General features: G+C 39.7%; 1 protein-coding gene across 1 annotated transcript in view; it reads left to right on the top strand.

Annotated features, from left to right (window-relative positions):
- FERMT1 (FERM domain containing kindlin 1) overlaps positions 1-12,681 on the top strand; it is a 33,558-nt gene that overhangs the window by 12,902 nt on the left and 7,975 nt on the right. The window contains exons 7-10 of the mRNA XM_077814100.1: positions 7,014-7,145; positions 7,305-7,354; positions 10,636-10,760; positions 11,562-11,668. Coding sequence (XP_077670226.1) covers positions 7,014-7,145; positions 7,305-7,354; positions 10,636-10,760; positions 11,562-11,668 — 414 coding nt within the window. The remainder of the gene's footprint in view (positions 1-7,013; positions 7,146-7,304; positions 7,355-10,635; positions 10,761-11,561; positions 11,669-12,681) is intronic.

Here is a 12,681-nt window from a genome sequence, read left to right on the forward strand (position 1 = left end):
TTGTTGGATTCTGTGAAGTGTTTCATGCTCTGATTAAAACAATGTCCATTATTTACATGCAACACATATGCCTTATGTAACCATTTATTAACCGTTTCTAAATCAACTATAACCACATTAAATGAGAGCTATTTATTTTCCATTTCAGAAATCATTTCTTCTTCAGTATTAACTGCCTACAGGGTAGCCTTTTAATAATGGCTTCGTTTGGGAAAAGAGTTGCTTTATTTACTACCATTCAAAATCCCTCTTTACTCTCTGAGGGTTTCTACAATGCAGTTATATTTTGACAATATAAAAATCTGAAAATGTGGGGACAGTGTCAAGTAAATTTGAGTTTAACTTGACAATGAATAGCGTTGTGGTCATACGACACTACAGGGTTCTGGTCCATGACTGGGACTACTACAACACAAATAATAGTTGATGATGATATTATTAGTTGCAGATGATGCAGTCTGCAGCTGCAGAATTTAGATCCAGTTTGCCCCCAGAGTCTGGATTGAAGCCTGGAGTTATGGATTTGTAGCTTACAAAGCCAGAAGGGACAGCTGTGATCATCTGATCTGACAGGTGTCACAGGGTGTTCTACTCGCTGCCGGAGCGCCTCCTTCTGGCCGCATCTGTGGATTAGCTCTGCCCGTCCAACATCCCTCCAGCGTTTGCTCACTGCATCACTCTCCTTGTCTTGCTTCTTTGGGACTCAACTGCTCCCACTTTGTGGCTTGCCCCTCTAGCCAGGTCACTCTAGTCCTCCCTTTCCGGGGTATCAAAGTCTCTCAGGACCCAGTGTCCCAGGCAGTCCTTCCTCTGACTGCTCCTTAATGGTGCCACTGCTCAGTGGCTGGTAGGGGAACCTAGGCCTGCTCTCTACATGGGTTCCAGCCTAAAGACCCTACAACAAGCAGCCAAGGTCTGCACATTACCGAACCTCACTGCTGTATCCCTGGGCTACTTCCTACCTTACTGTCTCTCACCTTGAGAATGACTGCAGTCCCCCGCTTTCTTTCTTTTCTTTTTCTCCTTGTTATGGTATAACTCCTCAATACTTAGTGGTTTTTAGCCTCTTGCTCTGTCCGATGTCCTTCAGGGAATGTAACAGTGCCTCTTTAATAATACCCCATTTCCCAGTTCTTTTACTAAATCACATAATGTAATTATTTTTCCTTAATCTGTTTGAATTCCTCAAAAAGCCTTTCCCTTTCTTTATTAAAGCCCTGACATACCCATCAAAGATGATGGATTGTTTCTTCCACCTTCAGGTAAATATAGTCCATCTCTTGACTTTTTATTTAAAAAAGATTTCTGTTTAAGCCACAATGGTCAGATTGTACTCTTAATAAAAGCACTTCCATAGTCCAATCCAGGCCCTGTATTACGATATATGTCAGAACTCTAGGGCACCATTCAAAAAATCTTCTGACTCCTTTTTCATTAATCCAATTTTTTTGCCATTTGTCTTTTACATTTCTCTGTACCAGGTTTCCCCAAGTGTATTTCTATGTCAATCCTTCCATTTCTTACAGCATTTTTAGCTGCTTTGTCCGCCATTTTGTTCTGTGTTAACACAATATGTACTGGGGTCCAAGCTAATGCTACACATATCCCCATCTGTACTGACTCTGTTATTAGAAATATAACTTAATTGATTAAATCACTTCTACGTTCTGAGATGCCCTTTTTTATTGCCATAAAGCCTGAGATTGAATCAGAAAAAAATTACCACTGCTGCTGGGCATACATCCCAGATCTAATTTATTGCTACTCGTTCAGCTGTTGTGACAGCAGTGGCAGATTATCACACGGGGTCCGTGCCCAGGGGCTCTGGCCAATTTGGGGCTACTGGACAAATCTCTCTTTCCGCCCCCCACGGCCATGAGACTGGAGGAGCTCTCCCCGTTGCGGCACAGAGTTTCTCCAGTCTTGGGGCCACAGTGGGGGAGGTGGAAGGGGGAGAATGGGTTGGGGCCATGGGTGGAATGGGGTGAGGCCTCGGGGGGGGGGGTGAGGGTGGAATGGGGTGGAGCCATGGGTAGAACAGGAGTGGGGCTGCAGCAGAAGGGGTGGGGCAGGCCACAGTTCCAGTGCCGGGGCCCCCCTGCTTGCTCCAACCCAGGGCCCCAGGAGACCTTTAATCCACCTCTGCGTGACAGCCAAATAGTCAGATATTCTTTTAGATGTACTGATGCCCAATTTTGGTATATAATATACCGTCACTACTCTTCCCATTTTGGGTTTGTTTTGGTTTTTTTGTTAGGTTAAAAAAATACCATCTGCATATATTTAACAAAACCGACTCCACTTTTCATCTATATACTGGTATACTGCATTTTTAAACACCTACTGCCTCTCTTTTACCCTTAAGTTTATAAAGTAAATATATATCCATGTTTGGACATGTGACTTTCCATCCATAACTCATTTTCCCATGACTGAAAGTTTTGATTTCATTCGGCTTTTCCTGGTCTTTCAATTCCTGCCTCCACACTTCATCTCGAACGGCATGTGGCTGTCTAACATGGTAGGCTATAGTTTGCCTATCAAATTCCCAACAATGCTCATAAATTTGTTTAGCACTTTCATCGTTGCAGTTCCCATTAACGTTGGCCCAGAAAGTTAGGTCCAGTAGTTTCATTCACAGCGTAACTGGCATTTCACCTGCAGCTCTCTGTGCACACAGAGGTGTTGTTATAAATGCACCACACACCATTTGTAGTGTCTGGGTTTGCGTTAAATCTAATTTTTTAAGATCTGATTTTAGTGCTGCCCCAAAAGCTTGGCAGCCATAGTCCATAACTGGTGTGATTAAGGCTCTGTATGCCATCAGCAGTGTTTTCTTATCCACCCCCAGTTAGTCTCAGCAAGCCTTGTAAAGACTAGTCTCTAAGGTGCCACAAGTACTCCTTTTCTTTTTACGGATACAGACTAACACGGCTGCTGCTCTGAAGCCTTGTAAACAGATTAATCCTTCCTGTACATTTATCTTTAACATAGTTTATATGATCTTTCCAAAGTAATTTAGTATCAAATATTACCCCTCAGAATTTGAACCTTTTAACTACATGTGTTCTCCATACAGATACTGTTTACATTCCTTTTTCTAAAAAAACAATCCTTTGGCTTTAGCAATGGAGAACTTGAAATCCCATGCATTTCCCCAGCCGGAGGTCTCTCAACACTTTGAGTCTCTCTTCTGCCACCTCAATATTCCTGCTCCTAACCCACAGAGCAGGGTGAATAGAGTGACACCTACCCCAGCACTTAGGTTGATAAAAATGGTACACCGCAGGGAAGTGTTAATATTCTATATATTCGACATAACTTCCCAACTCTGACCTGTATGGTCCTTCTACTCAAAAATAAAGACCCCTGTATCTCCTACTACTTTGCATTACAGTTTCTAATTATGCAGTGTGCTCACTGGTGCATCTTCCTTTCGTAAAATGCTCTGCACCATCTCTGTAATGCCATTGTGTTCCAAATAGGCATCCAATCTTCCATTCACTCCATAATTTTACCCAGACAGGATATGAGAGCTCCTGCCAACGTGGCTACTGCCTTTCGCGAAGGCAGGAATTATTAAGCCAATGGGAGAGCTCTCTTTCGTCGGCTTAGAGCATCTTCACCAGAAGTGCTACAATGGCACAGCTGTAAATGATGTCATGTAGACATAGCCTTAGTCTGAATTCCATTCGTTCTTCTAATTTGCCTGTATATTTCTGATGTCTTGGGATCTTAGTTTATCCACCCACAGTACTTACTCCAACCCTTTCTTTGATTTTTGTTTTTTATAATGCTTTGTGCTATTGCCTTACTACTTTTATACTTCATTAGATCTTCATTATTCATTGTATTTTTTTGCTTTTTTTTATAGGATTTGTTTCTTTCTTTAACTGCCATTTTGCATTCCTCATTCCACCATGGAAAGTGATTTTTAGTTTTATTTTTTAGTTTTGGGGTACTTAAATATCCCAGGTATGGTTACCGTAGTTGCTGCCATTAATCCCTTTGTTACATTATCACTGAAATTCTCTGTCATCGCTCACCCAATGATTATTCACAAATTCAGTACATTTATTTGTAAATAGCTCCCAGTTAGCTTTCTTAAAATTCCAGGTGGGTCACTGCCATTGTCTTCCACCTTACTTTGCCCTTGAAAGTAATAAATACAGGGAAATGGTCACTCCCCATTCCTTCTTCCATATATACTTCTCAGTTGCATTTACTTTCGATACCTGTTGTTATAATTCCCAGATGTAATTAGGAAAAACTACTACCTGCTGCATTAAATCTAGCTGGGCTGCCATTGTTTTAAAACTACTAGATTGTTTTCATCAATGAACTTTTCTAAGCATGCACCATGTTTACCCGTTGTCTTACTTCCCCCACAATTTATGATGACTGTTTAGGTCACTGCATATAACATATGGTCTTTTAGCATTCTTCACTATCTCTTGTAGCTCTGAACTTCCTAATTTGCCACAAATTATAAATAGTATAAATCCTTAAAGAAATATTACTCTTCTGCATTGGGATCTCGCAGTATTGTACGGTCGGCTTGCTTCTTCATTCTCGACTGCTTTGTCGTTTAATCTTTTCCTTATGAAAGTACAAAACACCTCCTCCTCTTCCTCGTTTTTGGTCTTGCCAAACAGCAAGATACCCTGGAATTTTAAAGGCAAGCTTTTCAGCCACGTTTCCTGGTTACATATGACATCTGGTTTAGCTTTCATTTCCAGGATATTTCCTTTTCGTTCTTGACCATGTGCTGTCAGGCTGTGTGCATTCCAACAAAAGACTGAGATCCCCATACTAGTCATAAAAAGAAAAGGAGTACTTGTGGCACCTTAGAGACTAACCAATTTATTTGAGCATGAGCTTTCAGAACCACTAACCCAGGAACTTATCCTTGCAACAAAGCCTGTTGCCAATTGTGCCCACATATCTATTCAGGGGACACCATCACAGGGCCTAATAACATCAGCCACACTATCAGAGGCTCGTTCACCTGCACATCCACCAGTGTGATTTATGCCATCATGTGCCAGCAATGTAGCTCACGAAAGCTCATGCTCAAATAAATTGGTTAGTCTCTAAGGTGCCACAAGTACTCCTTTTCTTTTTGCGAATACAGACTAACACGGCTGTTACTCTGAAACCTGTCATACTAGTCATATTTCACCATTAACTTCATTCAAAATTGAACAAATGTGGTCCATTGACAAGTTGCTAATATACAAGTATTTCTCCAGTGCCCTTCTGTTAATTTTCATTTTTTCTGATTCCCCCCGTTTGTCATATATAGTCCATCACTTTTATCACAAATGCAATAAACCTTTCTTTTTTCACTACTGGTAGGTAATTGGGAAAACCTATTCCTTATGCGGCGTTTATCATATTCTTTATAGAACAAGGCTCTGTCTGCGGGTCCCCTTTTCCTGTGCTGATTGTCTCTTTTTCTTCTCCACGTGCTGCTTTGAAAGTCTCCTTCCAGTTTTCACATGTTACTGACAGTTTTTGTCTTTTTTGTATCTCTTTAGCTTGCCCCCAATACACCCTCCATATGCCAGACTGTTGTTACCACCACAGTTACGACCCATGACCTCTGTCTTTTCTCAACAGTTTTCATAGGAATGCTTTCCCCCACATTTACCACGTCTTGTTTTCCCTTTACAAACAGCCACTACATGTCCATACCATTGGCTCTGATAACACCTTAAGAGCGGGGGTTATATGGCTGAGTTCTCAGTATCTGAAAACCTAATGTTACTTTCCCAGGTGTAGTTGCTCCCTTGAATGTAACCGGTACAGCTGTTGATGCCTTGCTTTCTTCTCGTTTACTCATTAGTAAGGAAGTGACTAATACTTTATCTTCTCCTATGCTTTTGGTTATCTCATCACTGGTCAGCTCTAATACCATGCCATCTGTTACACCCTTTATTTCAGTCAAATACTTTGGTAGCTGGTAACTTATTTTAACTTTCCCAGGATTTTAGTTTTTAGCAGTTTATCAGCTTGCTCTTTGTTTTTACGTTCAACTAGAAGATCACCATCCCACAGCTTCCTAGCTCTTACAGTATCCCCTACACTTTTTTTTAAATCCAAGCAGCTACTTTCACAGGGTTAATATTGTGTAATCTTATTTCTTTGGCTAGGGATCTTACCAAGAGAACATTTTGGGCTATTTCCTTCCTCAGCTTTTCTTTTTTGCTGCTATCATCATCTGATTCTGCTTCTATTCTTTTCTTTCCCCTACTTTGCCCTGGCCTGCACTACAAACGTATATCAGTACAACTACGTCGCTCAGGGGAAAATCTATACCCCTAGTGTAGGTAGCATCTTCATTAAGCGCTGCAGCTCTGTAAGTGTAGACAACCCCTTTGTACCCATTCTCCCTCTCTAATAGACTCTTCTTCAGTTTCCAGAGTGACTTCATTTGGGGTCAGGGAATCCTCCATCACCCCGGCCCCACCCCCTTCTGCTCTCAGCTATGGGCTTTATATAGGTTCCCCTTGTTCCTGTCCAGCGGAGCCTCCTCTTTAATTAGTCCTCCTTGCTCCCTGGGTCCTCCTCCAGGTGTACCTAGGTGGGTAATTGGGCCTTGCTTACCCCCATCACAACTGGCCATAGAACTTCCCTAGCATAATTCCTGTTTGAACCAGAACATCTTTTAGAAACGTTTGTGGGGCCAGAGGTGAGATTGTTAGCCGGGGGGTGGGGGGGCACCCTGACAGAATGTAGAACTATCCAAGAGTGGAATGTCACCAATGGGAATCGCCATACAAGCTTTTTAGCAATAATTGCATTAGAAATCCTATTGTATTTACCCTATTGTTTAGTCAATGGAAATTCCATCCTAATTCCTCACTATGGAGGCCCATACCAGGTGGACCCCACCCTAGAAAATCGATTGCACTCTTTTCAGAGTCTTCACTTACAGGTAGCTAGTGATATTGACAGTATGTTTGAAATAAACTAGGCCTTTCAATCCAACTCTCTATATTTTATTACAGTATCACTTAAGCAAGTTATCGTTATCATCAGAGGCACAAGACTTCACAAATGAATCTGAAGTAGATGAAGTGGAAGCTGCGCTTTCCAATCTGGAAGTAACGCTGGAAGGTGGAAAAATGGATAACACTTTGGTATGTCATTTGGGGTCCCGAGCTCGCTCCCACTGAAGTCACTGAATCAAATCCCTTAGCTTTATATCCTGAGAACTCTGGTAAGAAAGCAGGACCTGAAGAGTGTGACAGCAGTTTAGGAAGTGTGTTGTAATAGAATGTATCCTTGATTATCCTTAGGAGGACATTACAGACATACCGAAACTTGCAGATAATCTCAGGCTATTTAGGTGAGTAAATACATAAAGATTAAACCAAAAAAAAAAGCTGTGCATGTAAAGATTCCTTCCGTTTTGTTGCCTTTTAATCCTGTCCAAGTGATCTCTAACTATATCAATGATTTTGAGGAGAGCAGTGAAGATATCTGATATTTGTATATAACAAATGACATAACTGGCATTTCGGCATAATGTCCTTTTTTGCTGCTTTTTTGTTACTTTTTTTTTTTTTCCAGATCTTGATCTGGTGTACATCTGGTGTACGCTGCGTCAGTGTACCTCCATTGCAGTCAAGGGAACTACACCTCCTGAAGATCCGTCCCTTTATACATCAGAGTTCTCTGAAAATTCTCCATCAAAACTTCTTTTGACAAAAAAATTGCCTTTTTTTCCTAAATCAAATTTTTCACTTTTTTTTCTTCCAATTTGATTTTTTTTTTTAATTTTTTGTCTCCAAAAATTTATAACTTAAGGGGGAAAGTCCTCCTCACAATCTTGCATTTCTTTCTAATATTTTTAACAGTAAATACTTAAATATTACAGCTGGTTAGAAACAGTAACACAAACGTGGGGCCAGATTTAAAGGATTTCAAATGGAGTTACACCAGTTTGAAATTGGAGTAATGCTGTGGTGAATCAGGTCTTTCATACCTAGCCTTCAAAGGGTTCGATTTTTTTATTGGTAAAGTTCGATTTCACCATACACACACAAACAGATGAAAAGTTATTTCTGTTGATCATAAAGTTTGCAGATAGGCAAAGTAAGAAAAATGCTACTTGAGAAGTTTTTAGAGTTTGAATTAAGGCTATTTACTTGTATATTTTGACATGTGATGTGGACAATTTGTGTTAATGATGATAAAACTTAAACATTTTTAATCTCAACATCTATTGTCATTAAATAATTAATGTCTGACCTCCCCATCATCTGAACCCCAATGGGTCCCCACAACTGTGAAAATTTAAGTTGATTAAAATTGGAAAATAAGCTTAAAAATAAAAATGTCTGTCAAAATTATTTTTTTTTAAAATTGAATTCTGCCAAGCCTAATAACCTGTAACCTGCACAAGAAACAGTCCAAAAAGTGCAATTCTATCATCACATTACAAACGGTCATGCGGAGACTGTTGTACAGAATCACATCACAGTAACTGCAAGATTGTAACCATTTGTTCTTTCAAAACGGACCCAGTTTTTAGAGAAACGAAGCCTTCTATTGTGGGATTATTTATCAGTTTCATTCTCTTGACAAATCATATTGAACTGACCTCGCTTGCTAAATGGCTCAAATAAACCTGCAATATATAGCTGTCATATTTGCATATGAAGGTTGCCAGAAAAGAAATCAATTCAACAGTCATGACGCTTCCAAGGTGTGTTAAGATGAAAGAGAACTGAACCCTTTTAAGTGCTATCAGTTCCTTAGTTTTAGGAATGGATTGTTTGTTCCCCACCCCCACCCCCAACAAGACGGTTATCTTTAGACAGCATTCAGTGATTATTTTTAACCATTACGAATGTTATAAATCACACAGGCATTTCAAAGTATATATGAAAATCAGATTAGATGTAAAACATTCCTTTAAAAGGCTAGTAGTGTACTAATACTTGCTTTGTTGCACGCTAAATACACTGTTTTGCAAACCCGAACATGTTTGCATCGACAGATGCATTCACATGCATCCTGTTGAATCACTGTGTGTCATTGCAACATACTGGGGAAAACAATCTTTGCATTTGTATGAGTGATAGATAATATTGGCAAAAAGAAAGAGAGCACTTGTGGCACCTTAGAGACGAACCAATTTATCTGAGCATCCGATGAAGTGAGCTATAGCTCACGAAAGCTTATGCTCCAATAAATTGGTTAGTCTCTAAGGTGCCACAAATACTCCTTTTTCTTTTTGCAAATACAGACTAACATGGCTGTTACTCTGAAACCAGATAATATTGGGTAGTTCACTCGCATCTGGCCCAAGAACTACTGAACTATGGTGTTTGTTTTTGTTTTGGTTTTGTTTTGTTAAATGAGTAATAAGTAGAGCTGGTTGAAAAATTTCTGTCCAAACTTCTTCTTTTTTGGAAAATTGGGTTTTTGACTAAACAAAAGTTTTCACAGCTGGTGTCCGCTTTCCTCTGAAATGTTTACTGGTTTTGTTTTTGTGGTTTGGAGTTTTTCCCATCAGAAAAATGAAAACCAAATATTATCCATTGCCAAAAAGTTTTTTGGATTTTTGACGTCAAAATTTTCTAGATGGAAAAATGCTCATTTTCCAATCAGCTCCAGTACTAAATGGACAGTACTGTTCTGTAATTCTTAAAGATTGATCATAACTTTAGTATTGGGACATGAAGGGTTTCACTACTGAAGTCAACGGTATTTTAAGCAGATTATGTTTTTAACTTAAAATAGTGATTATGTCTCTTCAAACATATTAAGTTTGATCCTCCTCTTGCTAGTGTATTATCAGTAGAGTTACTCCTGATTTAGACCAATATAAACAAGACGAGAATCGCACCCAAGTTGTGGATAGTCCTGGAGAAAATGTTACTCGGTTAATTAAACAATTGCAACTCCTCCCTAAGGTAGATGCATTTAAACTGGTTTAAGAGGTTTAGCTTGCATTGGCAAAGTACTCAATTAAATGAAACTGATTAAAGCCAGAGTCAAACCGGTTTAAGTGTGTGTCCATGAGGGGTTTACAGCAGTTCTTCTAGACGGATTTAAAATGATTATTTATTATTATTATAGTGCCTAGGAGCCCTAGTTAAGGACCAGGACCCTATTGTGCTAGGTACTGTACAAACACTGAACAACAAGACAGTCCCTGCCCCAGAGATCGTACAATCTAAGTAAAGATCAATTTAGTCAAACTGATGCAACTTTTGTAATAAAGACAAGGCCTCGGAAACCATCTGGAGCATCAGAATTAATGTATATGTTGTATTAGCAGTAGGGTATTTATCAGACAAAACCTCATTTAGCCTTTTTAGAAGAGATTGATACTGTTTTATTAATGTAAAACTTAAAAATGGATCTTCATCAATATTCTGGGTATAAACATACCTGGATTTCAGGGTAGCTTCGAGTTTGTTCTGGACAATGGGGATTGAGCTGTCTCTCACTTACAGAAGTGCAAATCATGAGTAACTCCTCTCAAGTCAGTAAATGAATGACCTCGGTGGAGCTACTCTGGGTCTATACTGGTGTATCTGAGAGCAGTCTATGGCCCAGTGATTTGAAGGTTGCAATATAAGCCATAAAACTGATTCACATCCTCTTTATTTGTAGGCCCAAGAAGCTAACGCTAAAAGCCTTCAAGCAGTATTGGTTTGTCTTTAAAGACACTTCAGTATCTTATTTTAAAAACAAGGAAGCTGGGCAGGGGGAACCCATTGAGAAGCTAAACCTAAAAGGTAGGCATTTGTTTTTCCTTTACCATATTTACTCTTTCATTCATAGTATGGAAAAATTAATCTAGAATTCATTGTAAATTGTATACTAAAAGATAAATATGGTAGCACTTAATCCTACAGCTGTTTACAGATATTGGCCTGTTTGGGGCCTGATCATACAGGCTTTACCTGCAGAAAGAGGCCCAGCCAAACGGTGTTAGCCCCAAAGAAGGTGTTCCGAGCCTGTCTGGCCTGACTTGCAAAGTGCTGAGGGCCACTGAACTCAGTGGAAGTTGAGAGAAGATGAAGATCAGACCCTCTCTTTGAGACACTTCTGTTTCCAAATATTTATACTATATGTTTAAGGCAAATTCTCACCTCTGTCCTTGGGGTGGGGGAAAAGTAAACTGGTAATAGAGGATTTGGGGTAAAATTCCAAAAAGTGCCAAAGACCCATTTTCAAAACTAGTCACTTTTGAAAATGGGCCTTAGCCTCGTAAATCAGTTAGGTGCCTTTGGAAATGTTACCCTATTCCACTAAACACATCTCCTTTATAATGCTCAGATCCATGTCGAGGATTTCAGACATCCTTGTGTGTTGAGTTAAACATCATGCTCTTAGCACTGCAGGTGCTCAGCACTTTTGCAAATTAGACCAGTCATTTAGGTGCCTCGCTTTGGGCTAATGTTTGAAAATCTTGCCCACAGATCTCAGAAACAGTCATTTAAACACAGCCTTTCCATGGCGATAATAGTTAACGTCAGAGGAGCAGGAACTAAATACATGTATCCTTCATTTCCTTTTGTCCTTCTGTCATTTAGGATGTGAAGTTGTACCGGATGTAAATGTAGCCGGGAGAAAATTTGGAATTAAATTACTCGTTCCTGTTGCTGATGGCATGAATGAAGTGTATTTCAGATGCGATAATGTGAGTAATGAGACACATAAAGCACATTCCTCATTCTGGATGTTTATTATGGCATCTCCTAGGAAGGCAAGTCACAGAACAGCCCCTGTGATAGACCCTGTACGGATAAATAAAGATGCCGCAGAGATCTCACAATCTACGTCAGACAGGATGCCACAAGTGGACAAAACAGGCGAATGGGCTGTGGGCTGGTAGAGGGGATAAAGTAACAAGAAAACAGAGTTCATTCATGTCGTCACATGCAGAGCCGTTTGAAACAAGTACGCACACGGTGAAAAATTTCAAAATAAATGAAAATGTTTTGTTTGAATTTTTCAGACACTTTTTTCTTTTTTTCCCCTCACGTTTTCCCACTGGAAAAACGAGCAGTGGGAAGGATAGTCGAAAAATAAGAGTGATTTTTACACACACACACACTCTCTTTGAATTTTATTTTACTGAAATTTGTCACGTTGACCCAAATGAAGATTCTTTGTGAAAATTTTCATTCTGGTCACAAAAAAAAGTTCCATGGAAAATATCTCTCCCCCCGGCTCTATTCCAAAGCATTTTATTTTACTCACTAAGCTCAGTAGCCATTGCTGGAGCCAGGAGAATGTATCAAATGGCTTCCCACAAATATTCACTTGGATAAAATATTGAATTTGCTTCTGCTCTGTTTATGCCTGTGGGTCAGATATGCTGAGTACCCACAGTTGCTACTGAAGCCAGTGGGAACTACATATGCTAGGTGTTTCTCAAAGTCAGGCCCTGTGTGAATGTTCTACCAAGCCGGAATATTAACAGCTGATTTCAAATAAACATCAGAATATTCCAGGGAAGCTGCTTTAGAACTCGCAAACTTAATTGTCTGAGTTGAGTTACACTAACTCAATCAGAGAGCAGCATTGTCCAAACAAAACTAATCGACATAGCTTGAATTTTGGGTGTTGAATGATCATAATGAACGGCTTGTGAGCAACAAACAGCAAGAATTTGGCCAGTAATTGCAAACGATTGGGTTTTTATTGCAG

The sequence above is a fragment of the Eretmochelys imbricata genome, chromosome 3 (genome assembly GCF_965152235.1).
Source record: "Eretmochelys imbricata isolate rEreImb1 chromosome 3, rEreImb1.hap1, whole genome shotgun sequence".
In the NCBI taxonomy this organism is placed as follows: Eukaryota; Metazoa; Chordata; order Testudines; family Cheloniidae; genus Eretmochelys; species Eretmochelys imbricata.